Source organism: Dipodomys ordii, unplaced genomic scaffold, assembly GCF_000151885.1.
Source record: "Dipodomys ordii isolate 6190 unplaced genomic scaffold, Dord_2.0 Scaffold97, whole genome shotgun sequence".
Lineage (NCBI taxonomy): Eukaryota > Metazoa > Chordata > Mammalia > Rodentia > Heteromyidae > Dipodomys > Dipodomys ordii.
Window position 1 is genome coordinate 7,948,761 of NW_012267313.1, and position 12,154 is coordinate 7,960,914.

Genomic DNA, 12,154 nt, shown 5'->3' on the forward strand with positions numbered 1-12,154 from the left:
ATTTGGACACAAAAATAATAATCAAAGAAAAGGGCTCACCAGTCTGAGCGAAACCAAACTGATGCAGGATCTCCTCAGGGGTCAGCATGTTTGGCTGTTTTAATTTAGGCTGTTGTGAGGAGGTGGGTGGTGGTGAAGTTAAGGAGAGATTTTTGTTGACCTGCAATAGAAAAGGCAAATTAGAAACTACAGTGTAATTTCCTGAGTTACTGATGCAAAAACTGGATGAGAAATATTTGCTTACTGCTCAAATCAGGACACATGGTAGATCAAAAGGAGTAGTAATGATTTACACAACTAGTTTTTAAAGTTGACTAGACAGAACGATTTTTTTATAAGAAAAGAATGAAGTAGAGATAAAGGTATAAACATTCAAAAGCACATCAGACTTCTTACAGTTTCTTTGTCACAGAATTGGTATTATTTAGTCATTTAAAACACAGCAGTCTTAACATACAATTTAATTAAGGAAAAGCTAAAATGTTTGTATCCATGTTTCTCTAACATTTTAGTTAAATGGCAGGAACCCTCTTTTCAGAAATGGCACTCCTCTGTTTATATGAAGCATGGTGACACAGATAATCTGGCTGTTACCTGACCTGTCATGTGAAATACTTCCCACTGCATCAAAAACTACTTTTTATTATGTTTAAAAACAGTATGACTATATAGGTGACAATTAAATTTTTTAAGTAAATGTAATGTTTTACAATGCATGAAACCTGCTGTGAATGTCTGATGGAATGCATAACATCTTTTAACTATAATTAAAATATTAGCTATCTTCCTACAATAACCCACTAAAAATGTTTGAGAACTTCATTAATAAATTTATCTTTGTAAATTAGAATTTTGGGGAAAATCTAGTCTTTTGTTCATTATTGGATAATTATTTATTCCTTTAGTTACTTCCAAGAATCATAATAAAATGCGAGAATTTTTTAAATAGCCAAATTTTAAAATTTGCCACAAATACATAATCAGCAAATTCACAAAATGAAAAGATAATTTACAGTATATACATAAGAAAATTCCTTTTCTTTACTTTTGGTTTAAATAACCAAAACCACACAGAGGACTTCCACTGCAATAGTATTTTAAAAAATTCCCGTTTGGTGTGCTGTCTGAAAAAGGGAGTACTGTATAAGGGAGTAGTTATATGCCCTTTATCTGACTCACTTTTTACATTTTGGTAAATGCTTCTTTTCCTTCAAACAGTGATAGTAAACAGTATATCCTAGATTAATTTTTCCTTTGGAACAAAGAGCTTTAACAGATTTGGTGAAGAGTAAATGAAGACCATATAATAATACAGTTCTAAACTATCTAATTTATTATGATGTAAGTTCATAAAACAATTTTTATTGCAGTGCTGGGATCAAACATTGGCTTTGCCATCCTAGATAAAGTTTTCCACTACTGAATTATAGCCCCAGATCTAAAATATTCTTTAAAGTAGTTAGAAAGTGTTAAATATACTACATCAATGCTAAATATTATACAGCTTTACAAATTCTCAGATCCATTATTATACACAGACAAAATTTAATGTTGAATAATTATATTACCTAAACTAACAATAAATTCAGTATCTTTTTATTCATCTTTAAATGGAGATGATTAAAAATAGCATCTATGCTTTAATGGGAATATACCAGAATAGTTGAGCTAGTATTATAAAGTGTGATTTACTGGTTAACCACTAAATACTAGATATATTATCAAATAAGAAATAGATGAAATAAGACAGGGATATGGCTTAGTGGTAGAGTGCTTACCTAGTAGGCACAAAGCTCTTGGTTTGATCCCAAGTACTATTATATATATATATATATATATATACACATACATATATATATATACACACATACATATATATATATACACATACATATATATATATACACATACATATATATATATATGAAAAGATAAACTATAAAGTACTGTATCTATTATTAATGTATTAGTGATGCCATTTGGAAGGCATATTGAAAGGTATATTTAATTTAGCATGATAGTACAGTAAATCTTCCAGAGTTCTATGCTTTAAATGGAAGTACTGTCTATAAAAGGATATATTTGTCACTTATTTAATTCACTGCTTTTTAGCCATTCATTATTTTTACTTCTGAAGTATTCTTCAAAGTTTTTCCCTCTACATGTTAAGCAATACATTTAAAATCTGGTTCAAAAACACAGGTATATGCTGGGGATATGAATTCATGTGCATCTCAATATAAGATTATGATTTTATTCACATTTAGTTATTTTGGAAGAGACAGAATAGTTTAACAAAATCAGGATGGCCTTTTGTCATCTACCTTGTGTGCTGAAACAAATAATGCCAGCAAAGCTAGAACAGAATACTTAATGTCTTTGTTCAAATAGAAAGACCTGTCACTCTTTTAAAAAATGTTATTTCAAAATGAAATAATTACATGTTCTTCCCAATCATTTTTGTAATTCTATTCTTTTCTTTTGGACCATTTAAATGTCCATAAAATGATGAATAAAGACATAAAAAGGCAGATATCTTTATTTTCAAGTTTTGTGATTATTGCTTTTATTAATGATTTAAAATTAGAACACAAAGCATTTTCAAAACTAGCTTAAAGATATTTATCACTTAGGAGAAGAAAAATAATAATAACCATTAAATAGAGTGAAGCAATATCTATTTTTGAAATATCTGCTGTGGACAAGAATTGCTTAACAACTTTACAACAACAGAAAGGTTGGCTAAGATAGTCTACCCTATTCCAACCTACCCTCTTTTCACAACACATTATTTCTGCTTGCTTCATGCAAAAACCACAGTCTGCCAAAGGCAGTTTAATACCTCTATACTGGAGAATATTAAAGACAAAAAGCATAAATGAGACTCAGAAAAGGGAAAAAGAAAAAAATTACAAACAACCTCTGCCAAGACAATCACAAAACCATTTGCCTACTCTTTTAAGTTACAGGCAGCTTCATGCAAAAATATGTAAACACTAATTCTGTAGAAGTGGGTTAATTTTTATGTAAAGAAAATGTCACTGCCTTAAAATTAAATTAAAATGACATATATATGTCATTTGAATGTTTTATATATACACACACACACACACACACACATATATATATATATATATATCTCACATTTAACATTTGTGGGAGAGATACAACACTCATTTCCACCTATACTTACAGGTCTTAACATTTTAGCTGACTTTAGGTTATATGCTTTCACCAACTGAAAAACTGTTTATAAATGTTTAAGCTTTGAAGACTCCTCAAACTGGTTTTAAATTATAACTGAAAAGATGCTGATACTAACATATTACTAAAAGTTTACAAATGCATGTCTTTCCCTAAAGAGGTGTCAATTTTTCCAAAAATCTAAACAATAAAATAGGTAACATTTTAATTCGAAGACAGTTCTGGAAGTAAACGTAACACAACAAATGCTTTGTTGCTAATCATATATCTGGTGTAGAAATTACAATTCCAGTATTAAAGAACAAGCTACATAGAAAGTTGGAGCTAAAGTGAGAGTCAAAGCATATAGTCAAATATCTTTGTCTTTTACATTCTCAGAATATAAATTCTAAAAGTAGCTATGTTGCTATGATTTCTTAGTGAAAATCAATGAAATAAGAGGACTATGGTATCTTAAGGAGAAATTTAAATATCTCTAGGCCCTCAAATATTTCCTTTACAAGCTGTGACAGAAAAGTGATTGTTAAAGGAATTGGTAAGATATTAGAAATTTTACCCCTAGAGGATGGGAAGGGGAAACAAAGGAGGAGGCAACAATGCTTGATAAGAAATGTACTCATGGGGCTGGGAAGGTGGCTCAGTGGTAAAGTGCTTGCCTTACATGCATAAAGCCCTGGGTTCGATTCCTAAAAAGCCAGAAGTGGTGTTGTGGCTCAAGTGGTAGAGAACTAGCCTTGAGCAAAAGAAGCTCAGAGACAGTGAGTTGAAGCCCCAAGACTGGCAAAAAAAAAAGAAAAGAAATGTACTCATTACCTGGCCCATGTAATTGTAAACCCTATGTACTGTATTTTCACAATGAAACATAAAGAATAATTTTTAAAAAGACTGGAGAAAAAAAAGAAATTTTACCCCTAAACTACCTAGTTCGTTACTGCTACAGTCACTAAAACCAGAATTCAAATTTGAAGCAGTCATTACCAAGTTTTATTTTGTAATATTTAATCAAGATATTTTGATTCTTTGATAGCTACCAAGGTAGTTCAAAGATTACTGATATGATTCTTCTCTGTAGAGTTCAAAATTAAGATCTAGTCTGATTTAAATAAATCATTTAGCACTATGCTTCTTGCCTCTGAGGTAAGACAACTGACCTCTGACATCTTGGATTTTTCTAAGACTTTCCCTCCTTTCTATTCTAATATACTGACCTAATTTACAGGAAAAACTTTCTAAACTCTTCACTTCCAAACCTATAAAAAATATACCTCTTAAAGTTACATATCTCTTTTCTTTTAGTGTCCAAGATAAAAGTATTAGTAAGATTTATTATCTTAGTATTGGTTCTAATAAGGTATGTTCTCAAACCTTTCCAAATTCTACTGACTATTTTACCACAGGCTAAAGGCATAGCCACTTCTACAGTAGTACAATATAGAGAGCAAACAAAAACTCTCCAATTCTGGCTTCCTGCCCAGGCCAGCTTTGATCCATGATCCTTAGATCTCAGCCTCTTAGTAGCTAGGTATACAGTTGTAAGCCATTGGTGCCCAGCTTTCACTTTTAACTTTCATTATTGCTCTTCATTTGGCCTACTTAGAAATTCTTCCTGTTCTTTTTTTTTTATTGTCAAGGTGATGCACAGAGGGTTTTCAGTTATGTAAGTAAGGTAATGAGTATATTTCTTGTCAACCTTGTTACTCCTTTTTTCAATTTCTCTTATTTTTCCTCCCCCGCCACCCCCGCCCCAGTTATACAGATTGTTTCTAAAATATTGTCTTGAGAATATCGCTGTTGCATTTGTTTTCCCCTTGTCTCACCATTCTGTTGTTGCCCTTCCCTTCCCTAATTCCTATACACATATATACAATATCTGAGTACCAACTGAGGGAAGGGGTAACAAGTTTGACAAGAAATGAACTTATTACTTACCTTACTTATGTAACTGTAACTCCTCTGTACATATCTTAACAATAAAAAAGAAAAAAAAACACAAAAAACCCTTTCCAAATAACTGAAAGCCATATTTCACACAAATAAATTTTGTCTCTTTATGATAAAATTATCTGTCGGTCCATCTTTCATACATACATCTAATGTAGACTTGAAAACTTATCTTCTCTGGATTCTCTATTTTTAACCCTCCCTCTTTTTGGCCAGTCCCAAGGCTTGAACTTAGGCCTGGGTGCTGTCCCTGACCTTTTGCTCAAGGCTAGCACTCTACCACTTGAGCCACAGCTCCACTCCTGGCTCTTCTGGTAGTTAGTTATAAATAAAAATCTCACAGACTTTCCTGTCTGGGTTGACTTTGAATTGAGATCCTCAGATTTCAGCTTCTTGGCTAGCTAGGATTACAGACATGAGCCTGTTGGCCTGGCTCTATTTTTAATCCTAAAAAGTATTTTCAGAAAATAAAATGTTCTAAAAAGATTATAATATATCTTACTACTTTAAAACAATTAACAATTTAACTTGAGAGCATTTATATTAATCTATGCTAAGTGATATATTTAAAAAAAAAGGTCAAATCCCTTGGCTTCAAGAAGTTTACAGAAGAATGTGGAAAGACAGATTTATAAGCATTACATGGATTTATTAGGATTTATAAGAATTGAGAGAGAGGAAGTGACGCTGTGGCTCAAGTGGTAGAGTGCTCGCCTTGAGCTGAAGAGCTCAAGGACAGCACACAGGCCCAGAGTTCAGGCCCCACGACCAACAGAAAAAAAAAAATTGAGAGAGAAAACATGGAAGAGGCACTTAGAGAAGAGGCACCTAGGAACTTATAATATGGAAACATTTAGACAAAATTAATTGTAACTGAAGGCAGAATAAATCCATTTATAAGATATGCCAGTTATAAATAAATATCAGGGCAGTTTTGATATGCTTCAATCTGACTCTAAACAAAGGAAAGAACAAGAAAACTTTTAAATTATAAGTTCATATGTAGATTCTGGGGCTATTATAACTTAAGTGCTCTTTACAATTACCAACAGGCAAAGCAATCAAATGAGAACATTCTATTGTCCTATTATCAAATCTGTATTGGTATATTTACCCAGCTCCTATACTATTAAAGAAAGATGAGAATTCCTTTCCTTAAAGCCAATCTCTACATGAAAACTCAAGATTACATCCCTCTCATGTTTTTAAGGACTTCCTTCCAGCAATTACCATGTTTATGGCACATTATCAATTGCTAAATCGCTACTGACTTAATCACATCAGCAAAGAAATAGTCTCTATTATGCATGTAATTACTATTTCCTCCAGCTCCTGCCCTATTCCTCTGCTTCCAAGTCGTGGCATGTTTTTTTTGAAGAGTGGTCTACCCTTGCAGCTTCAGATTGACTTGTTCCCATTTTAGCCTAGTTTCATTGTGCTTTTGTCTCCAACATTCTTTAAATAGCTTATATCAAAGTAATCAAGCTATCAATTTGGGAAAAACACAGTCAAGTCTGTTCTAATTCCCTCAGTAGCATGTGAAACCTTTTCACTACTCTTTCCTGAAATGCACTTCTCTGGCCTTCCTTGACTTGCTTTCTCTTAGACCACTGCCTCAGCTGTCTTCCCAATATATTGTTTAAAAAGTGGATTTCAGTATGAGTGTAAGGCCACATACATCTAATTATCTACTTCAGAGCTATCTTCAAATACCAAATTCTACTTTAACAATTGTCCCTCCACGTCAACATTCCTTTTCTCATTACAAAGTACCAATGGCATCTGCACATGTATTGAAACCCAAGACAGAAGTTATTTCTCATTTCTTTTCTTCCTTCACTTTGGATGTATCACCAAGTCCTAATGAAAATATTTCCAAAATATATCCCAAATCTGTCTACTGCCTGCATCCTCATTCTTAACACCCCAGTCTAGTCCTATCATCTCTTTCTTGGACTACAATAACATCTCTCTGCTTGGAAGACTGTTATTCTATTTGCCATGGCTTGTATTTCTAGTTTAAAAACTCCACAATCACTAGTTCCTTTAAAAAGACCTGCATGATCTATTTTGATCACCTCTGCAGCTCTGTCATAAAACCCATTCCTTGCTTTTTCGCTATCTGGTGAGTTCTTTCTGTTCCCTAAGTGTGTCATTCTTAGATTAGGACTTTTGCAAGAAATGACCAGCTCCTTTTAAGTGTTTCTAAGAGTCCTTCCACAATCTCCCCCTTAGAGTCATTTCCCATTATTCTTTGACCTATTTTATTTACTTTCCAGCATTCATTGTTTGGAATTACCTCATTTAGTCCCTTTGTATGCCTATCTTAAAATGTTTGTGTCCAATGCTACATCCCAAATCTAAAACATACTGGTAGGCACTCAATAATTGTTTCAAAAAATTATTTTTTAGTACTGGGAACGGAACTTAGGATAGAGACAACATGCTAGTTTTCCCAGTCATTAGTTGAAATGAAGTCTTGTAAATTTCTTTTTAACCCAAGCTGGCTCCAAATTGTGTTCCCTTGATATCTGCCTCAAGCTAAGATGACAGGTTTGAGGCACTGTACTCGAATAGTTAAAAGATTCTTAATTTAAAAATAATAAAAATAACTGAGTCTTTAAGGTAAAAATCTGTCTGGGATTTAGGAAAGAAATACCTTACCAGTATCTGGTGAAAGAAAGTTTATTATCCAGGGTACAGAATATAAAAATGCATAAATAAGCCCTGCTATTAAAAATTAAACTCTTGAGAAGTATTTCATTTAACAAGGAAAGAACAGTTCTTAGCCAAATGCTGCTGGACAAACAGACAGCCTCATACAAGACAGTGAAACTGGACTTGCACATCATATAATAAACAATCATTTAAAAAGTCATAAACCGGGGCTGGGAAGGTGGCTCATGGTAGAGTGCTTGCCTTGCATGCATGAGGCCTTGGGTTCGATTCCTCAGCACCACATAAGCAGAAAAAAGATGGAAGTGGCGCTGTGGCTCAAGTGGTAGAGCATTAGCCTTGAGCTGAAGAGCTTAGGAATAGCACCCAGGCCCAGAGTTCAGGCCCCATGACTGACAACAACAACAACAACAACAACAAAGTCATAAACCTAAGTGTATAAATTAAAACTGAAAAAGCTATGAAGAAAATTCTGGAAGAAAACTTTGAAACCCAGGGTCAGGAAATGTTCTCTTACATATAACACAAAAAGTACCAAAGATAAAGTAGAAAAAACAAAAACAAACAAAAAAATTTCTCTACATTTCATAAAAACTAAAAGCTTTTATTTTTAAGGGGAAGCATCAACAAAATGAAAAGAATCCACAGAATAGTGCAAAACATCAACTGGATAGTTGTACCCAGTATCAATAAAAAAGTATTAAAAGTGAACAATAAAAAGGTAAAAAAAATTTTTTTAAAGAGTGGATAGCACATCAAAATGCTCAATATTACTAGACAAGGTAGAAATGCAAGTTAAAGTAACAATTAGAGAACCATTTATTATTTACTAGAATGGCCTTCATAAAAAAGATGACCACAAAGTTTATGAGGATGAGAACAAACTAAAAGCCTCATACCTTGCTTGAAGGACTCTGACATGGTACTAGAGTTTGGAAGTTCCTCAAAATGTTAAATATAGTTATAATATGACCCCAAAATTCAGATGAATAGAAACATGCTTCCATACCAAAACTTATACATATTTGTTCATAAGAATTATTCTGAGTAGCTAAAAAGTAAACTACCTAAATATTCACAAATTAATGAAAGATGTAATATATACAATGGAATCTTTGGTGGTAATAAATCATAGTTATGGAACAATCTTGGAAACAATTATTTTGAGTAAAAAAAAGCCAGTTTCAAATGATCATATATGACTCAATGTATGCCCAACATGGGCAAAGCCATAGAAAGTATATTATTCTTGGTACGTTTTGTCGTGTGTGTGTGTGTGTGTGTGTGTGTGTGAACTAAGAGTGCTAACAGATAAAGGGTTACATTTTGGAATCATGATAATGTTCTACAATCAAAGCGGGTATGATTGCACAATTGTGAATATGGTAAGCAACAACAACAAACTAACTGTGCACCCTAAAAGTGTAAATATATGGTATTTGAGTTATAGCTCAGTAATAATCTAACATAGAACAGCAACACATTAGTAAGGTTAATCTTCTAGATCATAACTAATTTCAAATATACATTATTCATTTTTTCAACGAACTTTTACTTGTTAAATATGAGGTATACAAAGAGGAAGGTCAGACTTATCACTCCCAGAAAGTTTCCAGATTAGTAGAGCAAACACTAGGATTCTTTACTCTTTGGACATTATAAAGGAGGGATATGCAGCATTACAAACAGAGGTATGCAGTATATTTATTTGGGGTTGCAGAAGAAATGAGAATGGAAGAAATAGCTTTGAATTGCTATTCAGAAAATAAGTTATTTTTGCTACTAGCTAAATATTATGCACATGAAGAAGACTTAGTGATCTTGGAGCTGTAATCATTATACTAATCACTGCTATCAGGAACAAGTTTCCTGAACATCTGAAGTCCAAGTCAGAGTATAGCTTGTTCTCTTCCCTTCCTCCCCCCCCCCATCTTCCTTCCCCTGGTCTATATTTGATATCCTGTTGACTGATAATTAGGCAAAAATGTGATGGGATCTGACTGATACTGAACAACTCAGCAATGGGGCAAGACCAGTACTTTCTGATACGCTTCCTTTTTTTAAGATGCCCCAGAAAGGGGGAAAAAATGGAGAGCCTGCTATATTACATGTGTGGGCTGCATAATAGGTATTTGCTAAACAAAACAATTGTTTTTCTCCCTGTATTGACACTATATAAAGCAGTCTTTGAGCACATATACAATTCTAATTCTTTCCATTTGGATGTCTCATATTTTATTTTATAACATAAATTATATTTGATAAATGATTGTCTATTCAACTGAATTTTGAAAGAGGGCAGATGAAAAAGAAAGAATGAAAACTGATGTTCTCAGCAACTGAGTTAAAGGTTTTCCATAACAATAGGTTTGGTGATAGTAGGAGGTTAGCTGCTGTTTGTATCTAGATACATTTCAGTTAAAATTGTCTAATAACCAAGAACCTTTTGTACACTACTATCTTTATATAAAATCTGAGGCTTCAATAACCTTCAGTTTTCTCCCTTTTAGCAACAATAGTTTACTCTGTATCAGCATATAGTCAAATGGGAAAAAGAAATGGAACCAGCAAATAAAGAGAATTTTCACCACAGCACATCACAGATGTCCAGTTTATATGTATTTCAATGTTTATAAATTTATCATCAGACACCCACCAAAACTGTAATGGCTGATGTCTCTTACACATTAAGTATTATATAAAATTCACCTCAAAGAATACACTGATCTTACTGATCCCTTACTAAAAGTATATCTGAATAAGAAATCTTCAAAATTGTGATGCTAATTGTTAAGTATTTACCCATACTGAAATTTCAGGTTCCAGTATTATAATTTCTTGACAAATCTGAATTCCAATAAAGAATGTAGAGATCAGGGTAATTTTTGTAAAAGGTGAAAACTCTATAATGGTGCATTCCAACTCTTTGGGATATCACAACGCAAACTGTAGTTTAAGTTACCATCCTGGTAATAAAAACTACTTACTTTTGCAGCACAGGACCGTATCACCTCCTAAAAGAAATACAGTACAATAAAGAAGTATTCATGATTTTATTAAAATATTGACTCTTTTCAATACATTCAGATGTCAATCTTCTAATAACTAAAACCAGAGCCTGATCATTTCTTTATTATTCCGCAGTTGTAACTGCATTATTTCCAATGAGCTGGAAAGAGTATAATTTAAAAAGACTTCATGAAATATTCACGATAAATCTAACTTGCTAATATAGCAAAGGTACTCCTAAGGCCCAAGAAAGACTTTCCAAAAAAAGACTTGCTTCCTCAATACAACTAGCATTTATAATAAAACTACTAGAGCACTGACAGATTTAAAATATATACTCAGAATTCATGTATCTCTATAATTGATAGCTACCATTTCCACATTAGCAGTTTATATCAGACAATTTCCTATAAACAGCACTAATTATAAGGAATATAACTATCCTTAAAAGGCTAAAAAACAATGGCTTATAATTCACAGGACAAGGCGAAGAATCATTTTTAGAAGAGGAACTAGTGTTAAATCAATGGATAATTTGAAAGTATAAAACCAGTACTAGTACTATGTTACAGTATGATTTGAGGATTAAATATAGCAAAGCATATAAAGCACTTAGTGCCAGAAACCTATAGTAAGTATTACTAAGGATGAAATAGATGTTATCACTAATAAATGTACAGTAAAATCTCCTGTAAGCTGGAGAAGATCAATCTTTTTCTCCGAACTGATATAAAATACTTGCATACTCTTCCAATTCCTATATCTGTGACTTTAAACTAGCACCACTGTGACTTCTAATGAGAAGTTTTTGTCTTCAAGTAGCTAGAGATATCTAGCTTTCATTATAGGATTTCCTATCACAGATTTTGGTTTGTAAATCAACTCATTGTAAAATTTTTTACTCTTAGTAGGTACCCTAGATTCTAATCGACTGTGGTTAAACTAATAAGAACAAATTCCTGGATCAGAAAATGCAGAATGCATTGAATGTGAGGTCTTACCTGGGTTGTAGAAATGTTTTTTAGTTATTACCTTGGTATTGATATTAACTCAACTATGAAACAATTAAATGATTTATGTTATAAGTAAATGGCTATTTCATTACTTTTATGTCCTTTACTATTTAATATCTGCTAAGCTGAAATTATCATGCACTTCACACACACACACACACACACACACACACACACAGAGTCACATGCTGAACCTAAATGACATTAGGAAAAATTCCTACTTTAGTAACAAAACTAATTACCTTTAGTAATACAGTCTTCTATAAACTGGAAAACAACCTATACATGGAAAGGAATTTGGAATCTACTGA

At 32.8% G+C, this 12,154-nt stretch overlaps 1 protein-coding gene across 6 annotated transcripts in view; it reads right to left on the minus strand.

Moving 5' to 3' along the window:
* The window catches only part of Ahi1 (Abelson helper integration site 1), a 130,309-nt gene that overhangs the window by 57,402 nt on the left and 60,753 nt on the right, over window positions 1–12,154 (minus strand). For 5 of the 6 annotated variants that reach the window (XR_001175466.1, XM_013026898.1, XM_013026897.1 and 2 more), the window contains 2 exons: window positions 10,809–10,835; window positions 40–160 (listed from right to left, as the gene is read on the minus strand). Coding sequence is in view for 5 of the 6 variants with exons in the window: in XM_013026898.1 (XP_012882352.1) it covers window positions 40–160; window positions 10,809–10,835 (148 nt within the window). In the remaining variant the exon portion in view is untranslated. The remainder of the gene's footprint in view (window positions 1–39; window positions 161–10,808; window positions 10,836–12,154) is intronic. The other variant, XM_013026896.1, reaches the window with a different exon arrangement.